Source organism: Panulirus ornatus, chromosome 7 (assembly GCF_036320965.1).
Source record: "Panulirus ornatus isolate Po-2019 chromosome 7, ASM3632096v1, whole genome shotgun sequence".
Lineage (NCBI taxonomy): Eukaryota > Metazoa > Arthropoda > Malacostraca > Decapoda > Palinuridae > Panulirus > Panulirus ornatus.
In genome coordinates this window covers 14,922,323-14,941,608 of record NC_092230.1, presented here as the reverse complement: position 1 = coordinate 14,941,608, position 19,286 = coordinate 14,922,323, and the positions used below count along the sequence as shown (strand labels likewise).

At 42.1% G+C, this 19,286-nt stretch overlaps 1 protein-coding gene across 4 annotated transcripts in view; it reads right to left on the bottom strand.

Annotated features, from left to right (window-relative positions):
• The window catches only part of LOC139749425 (putative postmeiotic segregation increased 2-like protein 3), a 30,154-nt gene extending 15,067 nt beyond the window's left edge, over positions 1-15,087 (bottom strand). Inside the window, exon 1 of one of the 4 annotated variants that reach the window (XR_011712967.1) lies at positions 15,034-15,087. Coding sequence is in view for 2 of the 4 variants with exons in the window: in XM_071663272.1 (XP_071519373.1) it covers positions 14,525-14,549 (25 nt within the window). In the remaining 2 variants the exon portion in view is untranslated. The other 3 variants (XR_011712968.1, XM_071663272.1, XM_071663273.1) reach the window with 3 other exon arrangements.
• Between the last annotated feature and the right edge of the window lie 4,199 nt (positions 15,088-19,286).

Sequence of the window (19,286 nt, the reverse complement as noted above, 5' to 3'; positions counted from 1 at the left end):
ATGTCTGATCATTATCTTGTGGAGGCTAAGGTGAAGATTTGTATGGGTTTTCAGAAAAGAAGAGTGAATGTTGGGGTGAAGAGGGTGGTGAGAGTAAGTGAGCTTGGGAAGGAGACCTGTGTGAGGAAGTACCAGGAGAGACTGAGTACAGAATGGAAAAAGGTGAGAACAATGGAAGTAAGGGGAGTGGGGGAGGAATGGGATGTATTTAGGGAAGCAGTGATGGATTGCGCAAAAGATGCTTGTGGCATGAGAAGAGTGGGAGGTGGGTTGATTAGAAAGGGTAGTGAGTGGTGGGATGAAGAAGTAAGAGTATTAGTGAAAGAGAAGAGAGAGGCATTTGGACGATTTTTGCAGGGAAGAAATGCAATTGAGTGGGAGATGTATAAAAGAAAGAGACAGGAGGTCAAGAGAAAGGTGCAGGAGGTGAAAAAAAGGGCAAATGAGAGTTGGGGTGAGAGAGTATCATTAAATTTTAGGGAGAATAAAAAGATGTTCTGGAAGGAGGTAAATAAAGTGCGTAAGACAAGGGAGCAAATGGGAACTTCAGTGAAGGGCGCAAATGGGGAGGCGATAACAAGTAGTGGTGATGTGAGAAGGAGATGGAGTGAGTATTTTGAAGGTTTGTTGAATGTGTTTGATGATAGAGTGGCAGATATAGGGTGTTTTTGGTCGAGGTGGTGTGCAAAGTGAGAGGGTTAGGGAAAATGATTTGGTAAACAGAGAAGAGGTAGTGAAAGCTTTGCGGAAGATGAAAGCCGGCAAGGCAGCAGGTTTGGATGGTATTGCAGTGGAATTTATAAAAAAAGGGGGTGACTGTATTGTTGACTGGTTGGTAAGGTTATTTAATGTATGTATGACTCATGGTGAGGTGCCTGAGGATTGGCGGAATGCGTGCATAGTGCCATTGTACAAAGGCAAAGGGGATAAGAGTGAGTGCTCAAATTACAGAGGTATAAGTTTGTTGAGTATTCCTGGTAAATTATATGGGAGGGTATTGATTGAGAGGGTGAAGGCATGTACAGAGCATCAGATTGGGGAAGAGCAGTGTGGTTTCAGAAGTGGTAGAGGATGTGTGGATCAGGTGTTTGCTTTGAAGAATGTATGTGAGAAATACTTAGAAAAGCAAATGGATTTGTATGTAGCATTTATGGATCTGGAGAAGGCATATGATAGAGTTGATAGAGATGCTCTGTGGAAGGTATTAAGAATATATGGTGTGGGAGGAAAGTTGTTAGAAGCAGTGAAAAGTTTTTATCGAGGATGTAAGGCATGTGTACGTGTAGGAAGAGAGGAAAGTGATTGATTCTCAGTGAATGTAGGTTTGCGGCAGGGGTGTGTGATGTCTCCATGGTTGTTTAATTTGTTTATGGATGGAGTTGTTAGGGAGGTAAATGCAAGAGTTTTGGAAAGAGGGGCAAGTATGAAGTCTGTTGTGGATGAGAGAGCTTGGGAAGTGAGTCAGTTGTTGTTCGCTGATGATACAGCGCTGGTGGCTGATTCATGTGAGAAACTGCAGAAGCTGGTGACTGAGTTTGGTAAAGTGTGTGGAAGAAGAAAGTTAAGAGTAAATGTGAATAAGAGCAAGGTTATTAGGTACAGTAGGGTTGAGGGTCAAGTCAATTGGGAGGTGAGTTTGAATGGAGAAAAACTGGAGGAAGTGAAGTGTTTTAGATATCTGGGAGTGGATCTGGCAGCGGATGGAACCATGGAAGCGGAAGTGGATCATAGGGTGGGGGAGGGGGCGAAAATTCTGGGGGCCTTGAAGAATGTGTGGAAGTCGAGAACATTATCTCGGAAAGCAAAAATGGGTATGTTTGAAGGAATAGTGGTTCCAACAACGTTGTATGGTTGCGAGGCGTGGGCTATGGATAGAGTTGTGCGCAGGAGGATGGATGTGCTGGAAATGAGATGTTTGAGGACAATGTGTGGTGTGACGTGGTTTGGGGGATCGAGTTTTTGAGTAACGTGAAGGGTAAGAGAGATGTGTGGAAATAAAAAGAGGAGCGTGGGTTGAGAGAGCAGAAGAGGGTGTTTTGAAGTGGTTTGGGCACATGGAGAGAATGAGTGAGGAAAGATTGACCAAGAGGATATATGTGTCGGAGGTGGAGGGAAACGAGGAGAAGAGGGAGACCAAATTGGAGGTGGAAAGATGGAGTGAAAAGATTTTGTTTGATCGGGGCCTGAACATGCAGGAGGGTGAAAGGAGGCAAGGAATAGAGTGAATTGGGAGCGATGTGGTTACCGGGGTTGACGTGCTGTCAGTGGATTGAATCAAGGCATTGTGAGCGTCTTGGGGTAAACCATGGAAAGCTGTGTAGGTATGTATATCTACGTGTGTGGACGTATGTATATACATGTGTATGGGGGGGTTGGGCCATTTCTTTCGTCTGTTTCCTTGCGCGTACTCGCAAACGCGGGGAGACAGCGACAAAGTGTATAATAATAAAAAAAAAAAAAATGTTTGTTGAGTATTCCTGGTAAATATATGGGAGGGTATTGATTGAGAGGGTGGAGGCATGTACAAAGCATCAGATTGGGGATGAGCATGTGTGGTTTCAGAAGTGGTAGAGGATGTGTGGATCAGGTGTTTGCTTTGAAGAATGTATGTGAGAATACTTAGAAAAGCAATTGGATTTGTATGTAGCATTTATGGATCTGGAGAAGGCATATGATAGAGTTGATTAGAGATGCTCTTGTGGAAGGTATTAAGAATTTATGGTGTGGGAGGCAAGTTGTTAGAAGCAGTGAAAAGACTTTTAATCGAGGATGTAAGGCATGGGTCCATCTGCTGCCAAATCCACTCCCGGGTATCTAAAACACTTTACTTCCTCCAGTTTTGCTCCATTCAAATAATTACCTCCCAATTGACTTGACCCTCATACCCTACTGTACCTGATAACCTTGCTCTTATTCACATTTACTCTTAACTTTCTTCTTTCACACACTTTACCAAACTCAGTCACCAGCTTCTGCAGTTTCTAACACGAATCAGCCACTAGCACTGTATCATTAGTGAACAATAACTGACTCACTTCCCAAGCTCTCTCATCCACAACAGACTGCATACTTACCCCTCTTTCCAAAACTCTTGCATTCACCTCCCTAACAGCCCCATCCATAAACAAATTAAACAACCATGGGGACATCATGCACTCCTCCCGCAAACCAACATCCACTGAGAACCAATCACTTTCCTCTCTTCCTACACGTACACATACCTTACATCCTCGATAAAAACTTTTCACTGCTTCTAACAACTTGCCTCCCACACCATATATTCTTAATACCTTCCACAGAGCATCTCTATCATATGCCTTCTCCAGATCCATAAATGCTACATACAAATCCATTTGCTTTTGTAAGTATTTCTCACACACATTCTTCAAAGCAAACACCTAATTCACACATCCTCTACCACTTCTGAAACCACAATGCTCTTCCCCAATCTGATGCTCTGTACATGCTTTCACCCTCTCAATCAATACCCTCCCATATACTTTCCCAGGAATACTCAACAAACTTATCTTATACCTCTGTAATTTGAGCACTTACTTTTATCCCCTTTGCCTTTGTAGAATGGCACTATGCAAGCATTCTGCCAATCCTCAGGCACCTCACCATGAATCATACATACATTAAATAACCTTACCAACCAGTCAACAATACAGTCACCCCCTTTTTTAATAAATTCCACTGCAATACCATCCAAACCCGCTGCCTTGCCGGCTTTCATCTTCCGCAAAGCTTTTACTACCTCTTCTCTGTTTACCAAATCATTCTCCCTAATCCTCTCACTTTGCACACCACCTCGACCAAAACACCCCATATCTGCCACTCTACCATCAAACACATTCAACAAACCTTCAAAATACTCACTCCATCTCCTTCTCACATCACCACTACTTGTTAACACCTCCCCATTAGCCCCCTTCACTGATGTTCCCATTTGTTCCCTTGTCTCATGCACTTTATTTACCTCCTTCCACAACATCTTTTTATTCTCCATAAAACTTAATGATACCCTCCCACCCCAACTCTCATTTGCCCTCTTTTTCACCTCTTGCACCTTTCTCTTGACTTCCTGCCTCTTTCTTTTATACATCTCCCATTCATTTGCATTATTTCCCTGCAAAAACTGTCCAAATGCCTCTCTCTTCTCTCTCACTAATAATCTTACTTCTTCATCCCACCACTCACTACCCTTTCTAATCTGTCCACCTCCCACGCTTCTCATGCCACAAGCATCTTATGCGCAAGCCATCACTGCTTCCCTAAATACATCCCATTCCTCCCCCACTCCCCTTACCCCCTTTGTTCTCATCTTTTTCCATTCTGTACTCAGTCTCTCCTGGTACTTCCTAGCACAAGTCTCCTTCCCAAGCTCACTTACTCTCACCACTCTCTTCACCCCAACATTCTCTCTTCTTTTCTGAAAACCCTCTACAAATCTTCACCTTCGCCTCCATAAGATAATGATCAGACATGCCTCCAGTTGCACCTCTCAGCACATTAACATCCAAAAGTCTCTCTTTCATGTGCCTATCAATTAACACGTAATCCAATAATGCTCTCTGGCCATCTATCCTACTTACATAAATATACTTATGTTTATCTTAATTTTTAAACCAGTCCTTTTTCAGCACACAAATCACCAGTCCTTTTTCAGCACACAAATCTACAAGCTCTTCACCATTTCCATTTACAATACTGAACACCCCATGTACACCAATTATTCCCTCAACTGCCACATTACATTCCTTTTTTTTCATACTATTCACCATTTCCCATGTTAGCAAGGCAACGATAAGATCACGGGACTGAGCTTTTGAGGGAATATTCTCACTTAGCCCCTTCTCTGTTCCTCTTTTTGAAAATCAAAAAATGGGAGGGAAGGTTTCCAGCCCCTCGCTCCCTCCCCTTTTTTCACCTCCTACGACACGCAGGGAGCAGGGAATATGTGGGAAGTATTCTCTCTCCCCTTTCCCCAGGGATAATATATATATATATATATATATATATATATATATATATATATATATATATATATATATATATATATATATATATACATATATATATATATGTGAATAAGAGCAAGGTTATTAGGTACAGTAGGGTTGAGGGTCAAGCCAATTGGGAGGTGAGTTTGAATGGAGAAAAACTGGAGGAAGCGAAGTGTTTTAGATATCTAGGAGTGGATCTGGCAGCGGATGGAACCATGGACGCGGAAGTGGATCATAGGGTGGGGGAGGGGGCGAAAATTCTGGGAGCCTTGAAGAATGTGTGGAAGTCGAGAACATTATCTCGGAAAGCAAAAATGGGTATGTTTGAAGGAATAGTGGTTCCAACAATGTTGTATGGTTGCGAGGCGTGGGCTATGGATAGAGTTGTGCGCAGGAGGATGGATGTGCTGGAAATGAGATGTTTGAGGACAATGTGTGGTGTGAGGTGGTTTGATCGAGTAAGTAACGTAAGGGTAAGAGAGATGTGTGGAAATAAAAAGAGCGTGGTTGAGAGAGCAGAAGAGGGTGTTTTGAAGTGGTTTGGGCACATGGAGAGAATGAGTGAGGAAAGATTGACCAAGAGGATATATGTGTCGGAGGTGGAGGGAACGAGGAGAAGAGGGAGACCAAATTGGAGGTGGAAAGATGGAGTGAAAAAGATTTTGTGTGATCGGGGCCTGAACATGCAGGAGGGTGAAAGGAGGGCAAGGAATAGAGTGAATTGGAGCGATGTGGTATACCGGGGTTAACGTGCTGTCAGTGGATTGAATCAGGGCATGTGAAGCGTCTGGGGTAAACCATGGAAAGCTGTGTAAGTATGTATATTTGCGTGTGTGGACGTATGTATATACATGTGTATGGGGGTGGGTTGGGCCATTTCTTTCGTCTGTTTCCTTGCGCTACCTCGCAAACGCGGGAGACAGCGGCAAAAAGAAAAAAAAAAAAATATATATATATATATATATATATATATATATATATATATATATATATATAACAAGTAGTGGTGATGTGAGAAGGAGATGGAGTGAGTATTTTGAAGGTTTGCTGAATGTGTTTGATGATAGAGTGGCAGATAAAGGGTGTTTTGGTCGAGGTGGTGTGCAAAGTAAGAGGGTGAGGGAAAATGATTTGGTAAACAGAGAAGAGGTAGTAAAAGCTTTGCGGAAGATGAAAGCCAGCAAGGCAGCAGGTTTGGATGGTATTGCAGTGGAATTTATTAAAAAAGGGGGTGACTGTATTATTGAGTGGTTGGTAAGGTTATATAATGTATGTATGACTCATGGTGAGGTGCCTGAGGATTGGCGGAATGCATGCATAGTGCCATTGTACAAAGGCAAAGGGGATAAGAGTGAGTGCTCAAATTACAGAGGTGTAAGTTTGTTGAGTCTCGCGAGGCCTCAGGAGATCTACGACGATGGCGAGGACGCCGAGGAAGAGGCGGATCCAAACAATGAGTTCAGAAACAGATATTCAAGGAAGTCTAGTGAACAAACAACAAGTTTTGAAATGATGCTACTACGTTTGTGAATCGGGAACCATTGCAACACAAACCCCGCCAGGTGGTAGAGTTTCCCGCAGTGTATCGAGACAGACTTCCCCAGAACTTTTTTTAAAGGGGAAGTAAGTGTTTATAGTTGTGTTACTGGAGTGATAGTTTTCATACATGGTGTTTTGACAAGAAAATAGTGAAATTGTAGAAAAATGTAGCTTAGACATTGAAGCTTATTGATACAGTGGTTAAATTGATGAGAACTGCTATTGACGTTTGTGTAAATAAATTATACATTTCCTTTTTTCCATAGCCAGAGGTTGAACCATTATGTGACATTCATTTTTTTCATTCATTTCAAGCTAGAAGTTTCAGTTTTCTAAATTGTTTCTTACATTTTCATATGTATATATATGTATGTGTGTGTGTGTGTATATGTGCGTATGTATGTGTATGTGTGTGTATGTGTATATGTATATATATATATGTATATTATCCCTGGGGATAGGGGTGAAAGAATACTTCCCACATATTCCTCGCGTGTCGTAGAAAGCAACTAGAGGGGACGGGAGCGGGGGGCCAGAAATCCTCCCCTCCTTGTATTAACTTTCTAAAATGGGAAACAGAAGAAGGAGTCACGCGGGGAGTGCTCATCCTCCTCGAAGGCTCAGAGTGGGGTGCCTAAATGTGTGTGGATGTAACCAAGATGTGAAAAAAGGAGAGATAGGTAGTATGTTTGAGGAAAGGAACCTGGATGTTTTGGCTCTGAGTGAAACGAAGCTCAAGGGTAAAGGGGAAGAGTGGTTTGGGAATGTCTAGGGAGTAAAGTCAGGGGTTAGTGAGAGGACAAGAGCAAGGGAAGGAGTAGCAATACTCCTGAAACAGGAGTTGTGGGAGTATGTCATAGAGTGTAAGAAAGTAAATTCTCGATTAATATGGGTAAAACTGAAAATTGATGGAGAGAGGTGGGTGATTATTGGTGCATATGCACCTGGGCATGAGAAGAAAGATCATGAGAGGCAAGTGTTTTGGGAGCAGCTGAATGAGTGTGTTAGTGGTTTTGATGCACGAGACCGGGTTATAGTGATGGGTGATTTGAATGCAAAGGTGAGTAATGTGGCAGTTGAGGGAATAATTGGTATACATGGGGTGTTCAGTGTTGTAAATGGAAATGGTGAAGAGCTTGTAGATTTATGTGCTGAAAAAGGCCTGATGATTGGGAATACCTGGTTTAAAAAGCGAGATATACATAAGTATACTTATGTAAGTAGGAGAGATGGCCAGAGAGCGTTATTGGATTACGTGTTAATTGACAGGCGTGCAAAAGAGAGACTTTTGGATGTTAATGTGCTGAGAGGTGCAACTAGAGGGATGTCTGATCATTATCTTGTGGAGGCTAAGGTGAAGATTTGTATGGGTTTTCAGAAAAGAAGAGTGAATGTTGGGGTGAAGAGGGTGGTGAGAGTAAGTGAGCTTGGGAAGGAGACCTGTGTGAGGAAGTACCAGGAGAGACTGAGTACAGAATGGAAAAAGGTGAGAACAATGGAAGTAAGGGGAGTGGGGGAGGAATGGGATGTATTTAGGGAAGCAGTGATGGATTGCGCAAAAGATGCTTGTGGCATGAGAAGAGTGGGAAGTGGGTTGATTAGAAAGGGTAGTGAGTGGTGGGATGAAGAAGTAAGAGTATTAGTGAAAGAGAAGAGAGAGGCATTTGGACGATTTTTGCAGGGAAGAAATGCAATTGAGTGGGAGATGTATAAAAGAAAGAGACAGGAGGTCAAGAGAAAGGTGCAGGAGGTGAAAAAAAGGGCAAATGAGAGTTGGGGTGAGAGAGTATCATTAAATTTTAGGGAGAATAAAAAGATGTTCTGGAAGGAGGTAAATAAAGTGCGTAAGACAAGGGAGCAAATGGGAACTTCAGTGAAGGGCGCAAATGGGGAGGCGATAACAAGTAGTGGTGATGTGAGAAGGAGATGGAGTGAGTATTTTGAAGGTTTGTTGAATGTGTTTGATGATAGAGTGGCAGATATAGGGTGTTTTGGTCGAGGTGGTGTGCAAAGTGAGAGGGTTAGGGAAAATGATTTGGTAAACAGAGAAGAGGTAGTGAAAGCTTTGCGGAAGATGAAAGCCGGCAAGGCAGCAGGTTTGGATGGTATTGCAGTGGAATTTATAAAAAAAGGGGGTGACTGTATTGTTGACTGGTTGGTAAGGTTATTTAATGATGTATGACTCATGGTGAGGTGCCTGAGGATTGGCGGAATGCGTGCATAGTGCCATTGTACAAAGGCAAAGGGGATAAGAGTGAGTGCTCAAATTACAGAGGTATAAGTTTGTTGAGTATTCCTGGTAAATTATATGGGAGGGTATTGATTGAGAGGGTGAAGGCATGTACAGAGCATCAGATTGGGGAAGAGCAGTGTGGTTTCAGAAGTGGTAGAGGATGTGTGGATCAGGTGTTTGCTTTGAAGAATGTATGTGAGAAATACTTAGAAAAGCAAATGGATTTGTATGTAGCATTTATGGATCTGGAGAAGGCATATGATAGAGTTGATAGAGATGCTCTGTGGAAGGTATTAAGAATATATGGTGTGGGAGGAAAGTTGTTAGAAGCAGTGAAAAGTTTTTATCGAGGATGTAAAGCATGTGTACGTGTAGGAAGAGAGGAAAGTGATTGGTTCTCAGTGAATGTAGGTTTGCGGCAGGGGTGTGTGATCTCTCCATGGTTGTTTAATTTGTTTATGGATGGAGTTGTTAGGGAGGTAAATGCAAGAGTTTTGGAAAGAGGGGCAAGTATGAAGTCTGTTGGGGATGAGAGAGCTTGGGAAGTGAGTCAGTTGTTGTTCGCTGATGATACAGCGCTGGTGGCTGATTCATGTGAGAAACTGCAGAAGCTGGTGACTGAGTTTGGTAAAGTGTGTGGAAGAAGAAAGTTAAGAGTAAATGTGAATAAGAGCAAGGTTATTAGGTACAGTAGGGTTGAGGGTCAAGTCAATTGGGAGGTGAGTTTGAATGGAGAAAAACTGGAGGAAGTGAAGTGTTTTAGATATCTGGGAGTGGATCTGGCAGCGGATGGAACCATGGAAGCGGAAGTGGATCATAGGGTGGGGGAGGGGGCGAAAATTCTGGGGGCCTTGAAGAATGTGTGGAAGTCGAGAACATTATCTCGGAAAGCAAAAATGGGTATGTTTGAAGGAATAGTGGTTCCAACAACGTTGTATGGTTGCAAGGCGTGGGCTATGGATAGAGTTGTGCGCAGGAGGATCGATGTGCTGGAAATGAGATGTTTGAGGACAATGTGTGGTGTGACGTGGTTTGATCGAGTGAGTAACGTAAGGGTAAGAGAGATGTGTGGAAATAAAAAGAGCGTGGTTGAGAGAGCAGAAGAGGGTGTTTTGAAGTGGTTTGGGCACATGGAGAGAATGAGTGAGGAAAGATTGACCAAGAGGATATATGTGTCGGAGGTGGAGGGAACGAGGAGAAGAGGGAGACCAAATTGGAGGTGGAAAGATGGAGTGAAAAAGATTTTGTTTGATCGGGGCCTGAACATGCAGGAGGGTGAAAGGAGGGCAAGGAATAGAGTGAATTGGAGCGATGTGGTATACCGGGGTTGACGTGCTGTCAGTGGATTGAATCAAGGCATGTGAAGCGTCTGGGGTAAACCATGGAAAGCTGTGTAGGTATGTATATTTACGTGTGTGGACGTATGTATATACATGTGTATGGGGGGGTTGGGCCATTTCTTTCGTCTGTTTCCTTGCGCTACCTCGCAAACGCGGGAGACAGCGACAAAGTATAATAATAAAAAATGGTAAATTATATGGGAGGGTATTGATTGAGAGGGTGAAGGCATGTACAAAGCATCAGATTGGGGATGAGCAGTGTGGTTTCAGAAGTGGTAGAGGATGTGTGGATCAGGTGTTTGCTTTGAAGAATGTATGTGAGAAATACTTAGAAAAGCAATTGGATTTGTATGTAGCATTTATGGATCTGGAGAAGGCATATGATAGAGTTGATAGAGATGCTCTGTGGAAGGTATTAAGAATATATGGTGTGGGAGGCAAGTTGTTAGAAGCAGTGAAAAGTTTTTATCGAGGATGTAAGGCATGGGTCCATCTGCTGCCAAATCCACTCCCGGATATCTAAAACACTTTACTTCCTCCAGTTTTGCTCCATTCAAAATTACCTCCCAATTGACTTGACCCTCAACCCTACTGTACCTGATAACCTTGCTCTTATTCACATTTACTCTTAACTTTCTTCTTTCACACACTTTACCAAACTCAGTCACCAGCTTCTGCAGTTTCTCACATGAATCAGCCACCAGCGCTGTATCATTAGTGAACAATAACTGACTCACTTCCCAAGCTCTCTCATCCACAACAGACTGCATACTTACCCCTCTTTCCAAAACTCTTGCATTCACCTCCCTAACAACCCCATCCATAAACAAATTAAACAACCATGGAGAGATCACACACCCCTGCCGCAAACCTACATTCACTGAGAACCAATCACTTTCCTCTCTTCCTACACGTACACATGCCTTACATCCTCGATAAAAACTTTTCACTGCTTCTAACAACTTGCCTCCCACACCATATATTCTTAGTACCTTCCACAGAGCATCTCTATCAACTCTATTATATGCCTTATCCAGATCTATAAATGCTACATACAAATCCATTTGCTTTTCTAAGTATTTCTCACATACATTCTACAAAGCAAACACCTGATCCACACATCCTCTACCACTTCTGAAACCACACTGCTCTTCACCAATCTGATGCTCTGTACATGCCTTCACCCTCTCAATCAATACCCTCCCATATAATTTACCAGGAATACTCAACAAACTTATACCTCTGTAATTTGAGCACTCACTCTTATCCCCTTTGCCTTTGTACAATGGCACTATGCACGCATTCCGCCAATCCTCAGGCACCTCACCATGAATCATACATACATTAAATAACCTTACCAACCAGTCAACAATACAGTCACCCCGTTTTTTAATAAATTCCACTGCAATACCATCCAAACCTGCTGCCTTGCTGGCTTTCATCTTCCGCAAAGCTTTTACTGCCTCTTCTCTGTTTACCACACATGGAATAACAACCCCCTCTCCCCTCATGTGTGTGAGGTAGCGCTAGGAAAAGACAACAAAGGCCCCATTCGTTCACACTCGGTCTCTAGCTGTCTTGCATAATGCACGAAAACCGCAGCTCCCTTTCCACATCCAGGCCCCACAGACCTTTCCATGGTTTACCCCAAATGCTTCACATGCCCTGGTTTAATCCATTGACAGCAACGTCAACCCTGGTATACCACGTTGTTCCAATTTACTCTATTCCTTGCATGCCTGTCACCCTCCTGTATGTTCAGGCCCCAATCACTCATACTTTTTTTCACTCCATCCTTCCACCTCAAATTTGGTCTCCTGCTTCTCTTTCTTCACTGCACAACTTTCAATGGTTTATCCCAGACGCTTCACATACCCTGGTTCAATCCAATGACAGCGCGTCGACCCCGGTATACCACATCGTTCCAATTCACTCTATTCCTTGCACGCCTTTCACCCTCCTGCATGTTCAGGGCCTGATCACTCAAAATCTTTTTCACTCCATCTTTCCACCTCCAATTTGGTCTCCCACTTCTCCTCATTCCCTCCACCTCCGACACATATATCCTCTTGGTCAATCTTTCCTCACTCATTCTCTCCATGTGACCAAACCATTTCAAAACACCCTCTTCTGCTCTCTCAACCACACTCTTTTTATTTCCACACATCTCTCTTACCCTTACATTACTTACTCGATCAAACCACCTCACACCACATATTGTCCTTAAACATCTCACTTCCAGCACATCCACCCTCCTGTGCACCTCTATCCATAGCCCACGCCTCGCAACCATACAACATTGCTGGAACCACCATACATATAATAAAATGGGTATGTTTGAAGGAATAGTGGTTCCAACAATGTTGTATGGTTGCGAGGCGTGGGCTATGGATAGAGTGGTGTGCAGGAGGATGGATGTGCTGGAAATGAGATGTTTGAGGACAATGTGTGGTGTGAGGTGGTTTGATCGAGTAAGTAACGTAAGGGTAAGAGAGATGTGTGGAAATAAAAAGAGCGTGGTTGAGAGAGCAGAAGAGGGTGTTTTGAAATGGTTTGGGCACATGGAGATAATGAGTGAGGAAAGATTGACCAAGAGGATATATGTGTCGGAGGTGGAGTGAACGAGGAGAAGAGGGAGACCAAATTGGAGGTGGAAAGATGGAGTGAAAAAGATTTTGTGTGATCGGGGCCTGAACATGCAGGAGGGTGAAAGGAGGGCAAGGAATAGAGTGAATTGGAGCGATGTGGTATACCGGGGTTGACGTGCTGTCAGTGGATTGAATCAGGGCATGTGAAGCGTCTGGGGTAAACCATGGAAAGCTGTGTAGGTATGTATATTTGTGTGTGTGGACGTATGTATATACATGTGTATGGGGGTGGGTTGGGCCATTTCTTTCGTCTGTTTCCTTGCGCTACCTCGCAAATGCGGGAGACAGCGGAAAAAAAAAAAAATATATATATATATATATATATATATATATATAATATATATATATATATAGCTGTTACTGGGCTTCCTCTGTAAGAGCTTACATGACAAAGTGAAGCCATCTTGATTAAACTTCACAATGGACCATCCTTGAGCTGCCAACAGGTATAATCATGTGATGAAGTGCGATGCTTAGAACTACAATATCTAGCTAATGGCTGAGTTACATAAGCAGGCAGCTCTTGAGAGATGAAATCGGAGCAATAACTACAAAAGAGTGGCACTCCATACAAGAATGAATAAATCCTATGCATACAGGTCACTAAAATGACTGCCCAGAAGAGGAACAAGATTCCTAATTTCTTAGACACAGAAAGCTACTTTTGCAAAGCAAGGCTTTTGCAAATTATGAAATTTTACAGCTTATGTTTATCTAGTTGAGTAGTAGAATTATAAAGCCAGCAAAGATAGGAAAGCCACAAGGGGTCTCAGAAGGAAGAATGGAAAGACTTTTTTTCTGAGGTATAAACACAAGGAAATCCATATATCACTATGATATCATGCAAGAAGAACCATGTATATGGTTCCACCAACAGGATCTTATTGTCTGACTTAAGTTGGACTAAAGATGAAATTCAAGTGAATTTGCCTGTCCTGTTCATAATGAATGGACCAAATATAGGCTTTGCCAACAGAGACATTCCTAAACCCTGCAACAATATGTACTTAACTATCAAAAAATTGTGAGTTCAGAGATGATTCTCACCAATCATCACAAGATATATGCAAACATATCATCTATTATAATGTTCTACTTGGATACTTGAGAAGTATTATAACTCTGCATACTGTAAATATTTCTTTTGTCGTATACTTTGATACTTAGTTCAATCATCGTTGTTTAGTTGGAATAAACTTTAAACTTTCCTCTACTACGTAATTTGCCGAATAATTAATTGTGTTGCCCAAACCATGATCATATTATTCTCACTATATAACGTAAGATGGAACTAAATCATTGAGGCCCCAATCCCTAAACCTTCTATGCATTCTGTATTCTCTTTGACATGACCTTCCACACAATGGGTAGGAGTGCATTATAAATCAGTCGCTCTTATGGCAAAAATCATATTAAAATATTAATACACTTCAAATTAAGACACCACATTAATATACTAAAATGAATTTGGAACAGTTGCATATCAATGGAGTATTCATCCCTTGTAAAAGTTATATAAACCTGATGAAGTCTTAAGTCTAACCTAAGAAATTATAATTAATAATTACTTTCAACACTTACGACAATATCTCATTATTGAAATCAATCATTTCATGGGAAGATTACACAGCTCCTTCAAAAGCAAATCTTGTATGCTTCGCAGTTATTGAACCAAAGTTACTTTGAGATTAAATAATGCACTACACAATAAGAATGAGCTATTGACAAGCACCAATAACAATAAAAACAGTGCCTTACCTTCACTTAAGGTTTCACACTCCATTCTTAAATATCAACAACAGTGTTACAAATTGTTGAGCTTTACGCTGTATTTAGCGCTCATCTTGTGTGCGTGTGTATGTGTGTGTGTGTATGTGTAAATATTTCGCATGTTATCAATATCAATGTTATACTTTTAACTGAATGTGAAAAATAATAATCTATCTCTTACTAATACCTGTGTAAAGTAATATCAATAATCTTCACAACAGCATTTCATTATTCATTCACAGTACATCTTTTCACTTGTTCATATGTAATGATTTCCATTTCTTGTTTCATAACAAGACAACCATATTATCTGAGACATTTGAGCGCTTGGGGTTGTCCTTCTACAGTGAAACGTGATTAACCTCATGCACAGTGAGAGTATGTGGTCTCATCCAAAGACCCTATGGTCTTAAAATCATCCTTAACACCTGAAGGTGTTGAAAATTTTTTCAGTTAGTGGATGTAGCTTGACATTACGACGTCCTTAAAGTACTTACTCACACTGAAAGTTGATAGGCGACCACCTCAGCCTCCTCCAGAAAAAAATATAAAGGTAAAAAGAAATGGAAATTTGATTTTGACCTATTCAAGTTTCTCTTTTGTTTATTACAGTGTACAAATTTACAGGAAACGTTTTCTCAAAGGATATGTGATGAAGAGTTGTTTCTTCCAGCGTCTCAAAACCATATCTGCGGAAAAGAAATAGCACTTCGAATAATGACACACATATGTATATCTTTTACGTGCCATCCTCAATGTAATGTTTCAGTATGTTTACTCATTCAATCAACCATGATAAACTCCCCACATTCGTTGGTTTAGTGGATTACTTTAGTACAGATTGTCACCCTACAGCGTTTTCCGTATTTTTTTTTTTTTTTTGTTTATGCACTTTAATGTCAATGGGAATAGTATATGAAATACAGAGAGAGAGAGAGAGAGAGAGAGAGAGAGAGAGAGAGAGAGAGAGAGAGAGAGAGAGAGAGAGAGAGAGAGAGAGAGAGAGAGATGCCAACCGTCCCGTGATAAAGAATACTTCTTTACAGTTAAGTGAGGACGGAGAAGCTGCTTTCACTGCACTTGCAGGGTACAGTGAGTAGGACTCGAACGTTCCCGGGAAAATCCCAAGTAATTTCAAGGCTGCACACCTTTTTCAGATGGGGCGCACCAAAGAAAATCGCCTCGAACGGGGTTAACAATTTAGACAGCCAGGGATATGGAAGCTTTCCACAAAAAGTTAGGAATCATGGCCCACATCTCAGCCCACTTCCCCCAGTCCAATGGACGCGCCGAAGCAGCGGTAAAGGCAGACAAACGGGTCTTGAGGGGCAACATGGGTGTTAGAGGTAGCTTGGACAACAGCAAAGTGACAAGCTATGCTACAATGTCTCAACACCTACCCCTCTAAAGAGAGGAAGATAAGTCATCCGCACAGTGGCAGCAGGAACACAGTTGCCAGATGGTGTCCCGGCAATATATAATATGATAAACCGGCGATGGCGAACTGCTCTGCGAAACAAGGGGCGGGTCATAGCAAAGAGCCAGGCTCGCGTGCAGGACATCCCAGTAAGTGACGCCGTTACACTGCCCCAGCCGTCTGTGGACAGGGCGTTGCTTCGAAGGTGTGGGACAGGTCGGGCATGGCAGTGGTGAAGCCGCATAGACAATACTTGATGAAACTGGACGGCAGTGGCTGCCTGACTTTGCGAAAGAGACTTCACCTACGCCCCCGGGTTTCGTCAATCCCACGATACTCGTGGGTTGAGGGTAGTGCCTCTGGCGCGCCGCCCTCACCGTGTCACACGCCGCCCCAAGATTATGTTTGTGGTGGCTCCTGTAAAGTGAGCACACTAATTTGTCATTTTTCTTCTGCTCGCATTTAAAGGAAGTGCATTGTTGCTGAGCACTGATTTATGTGTATATTTGCCTTATGCCTTGTCATTTCAATTTCATTTACTTTCTTGTTTTTAGTGTTGTGTTTCTCACATTCAGTTAACAAAATCTCGTGAGGGGGTGTAAGGTTTAGTGAGTGTTTTCATTGCACCTCTTACAATTACTTGATGCCATTTTGAATTGCAAGGATTGCAAAATTATTTAATATATAGAGTCATAATAATGAAATAACAGAACCACTGTGTTTACAACTTAACTGTACAATTCCTTGAGCAGACTGAGACTTATATATATATATATATATATATATATATATATATATATATATATATATATATATATATATATATATATATATATTTTTTTTTTTTTTTTTTTTTTCTTTTTTTTTTTTTTGCTTTGTCGCTGTCTCCCGCGTTTGCGAGGTAGCGGAAGGAAACAGACGAAAGAAATGGCCCAACCCACCCCCATACACATGTATATACATACGTCCACACACGCAAATATACATACCTACACAGCTTTCCATGGTTTACCCCAGACGCTTCACATGCCTTGATTCAATCCACTGACAGCACGTCAACCCCGGTATACCACATCGCTCCAATTCACTCTATTCCTTGCCCTCCTTTCACCCTCCTGCATGTTCAGGCCCCGATCACACAAAATCTTTTTCACTCCATCTTTCCATCTCCAATTTGGTCTCCCTCTTCTCCTCGTTCCCTCCACCTCCGACACATATATCCTCTTGGTCAATCTTTCCTCACTCATTCTCTCCATGTGCCCAAACCATTTCAAAACACCCTCTTCTGCTCTCTCAACCACGCTCTTTTTTTTTTTTTTTATTTCCACACATCTATCTCACCCTTACATTACTTACTCGATCAAACCACCTCACACCACACATTGTCCTCAAACATCTCATTTCCAGCACATCCACCCTCCTGCGCACAACTCTATCCATAGCCCACGCCTTGCAACCATACAACATTGTTGGAACCACTATTCCTTCAAACATACCCATTTTTGCTTTCCGAGATAATGTTCTCGACTTCCACACATTCTTCAAGGCTCCCAGGATTTTCGCCCCCTCCCCCACCCTATGATTCACTTTCGCTTCCATGGTTCCATCCGCTGCCAGATCCACTCCCAGATATCTAAAACACTTTACTTCCTCCAGTTTTTCTCCATTCAAACTTACCTCCCAATTGACTTGACCCTCAACCCTACTGTACCTAATAACCTTGCTCTTATTCACATTTACTTTTAACTTTCTTCTTTCACACACTTTACCAAACTCAGTCACCAGATTCTGCAGTTTCTCACATGAATCAGCCACCAGCGCTGTATCATCAGCGAACAACAACTGACTCATTTCCCAAGCTCTCTCATCCACAACAGACTTCATACTTGCCCCTCTTTCCAAAACTCTTGCATTCACCTCCCTAACAACCCCATCCATAAACAAATTAAACAACCATGGAGACATCACACACCCCTGCCGCAAACCTACATTCACTGAGAACCAATCACTTTCCTCTCTTCCTACACGTACACATGCCTTACATCCTCGATAAAAACTTTTCACTGCTTCTAACAACTTGCCTCCCACACTATATATTCTTAATACCCTCCACAGAGCATCTCTATCAACTCTATCATATGCCTTCTCCAGATCCATAAATGCTACATACAAATCCATTTGCTTTTCTAAGTATTTCTCACATACATTCTTCAAAGCAAACACCTGATCCACACATTTTCTACCACTTCTGAAACCACACTGCTCTTCCCCAATCTGATGCTCTGTACATGCCTTCACCCTCTCAATCAATACCCTCCCATATAATTTACCAGGAATACTCAGCAAACTTATACCTCTGTAATTTGAGCACTCACTCTTATCCCCTTTGCCTTTGTACAATGGCACTATGCACGCATTCCGCCAATCCTCAGGCACCTCACCATGAGTCATACATACATTAAATAACCTTACCAACCAGTCAATAATACAATCACCCCCTTTTTTAATAAATTCCACTGCAATACCATCCAAACCTGCTGCCTTGTCGGCTTTCATCTTCCGCAAAGCTTTTACTACCTCTTCTCTGTTTACCAAATCATTTTCCCTAACCCTCTCACTTTGCACACCACCTCGACCAAAACACCCTATATCTGCCACTCTATCATCAAACACATTCAACAAACCTTCAAAATACTCACTCCATCTCCTTCTCACATCACCACTACTTGTTAACACCTCCCCATTTGCGCCCTTCACTGAAGTTCCCATTTGCTCCCTTGTCTTACGCACTTTATTTACCTCCTTCCAGAACATCTTATTATTCTCCCTAAAATTTAATGATACTCTCTCACCCCAACTCTCATTTGCCCTCTTTTTCACCCCTTGCACCTTTCTCTTGACCTCCTGTCTCTTTCTTATATACATCTCCCACTCAATTGCATTTTTTCCCTGCAAAAATCGTCCAAATGCCTCTCTCTTCTCTTTCACTAATAATCTTACTTCTTCATCCCACTCTCACTACCCTTTCTAATCAACCCACCTCCCACTCTTCTCATGCCACAAGCATCTTTTGCGCAATCATCACTGATTCCCTAAATACATGGGTGATTATTGGTGCATATGCACCTGGGCATGAGAAGAAAGATCATGAGAGGCAAGTGTTTTGGGAGCAGCTGAATGAGTGTGTTAGTGGTTTTGATGCACGAGACCGGGTTATAGTGATGGGTGATTTGAATGCAAAGGTAAGTAATGTGGCAGTTGAGGGAATAATTGGTATACATGGGGTGTTCAGTGTTGTAAATGGAAATGGTGAAGAGCTTGTAGATTTATGTG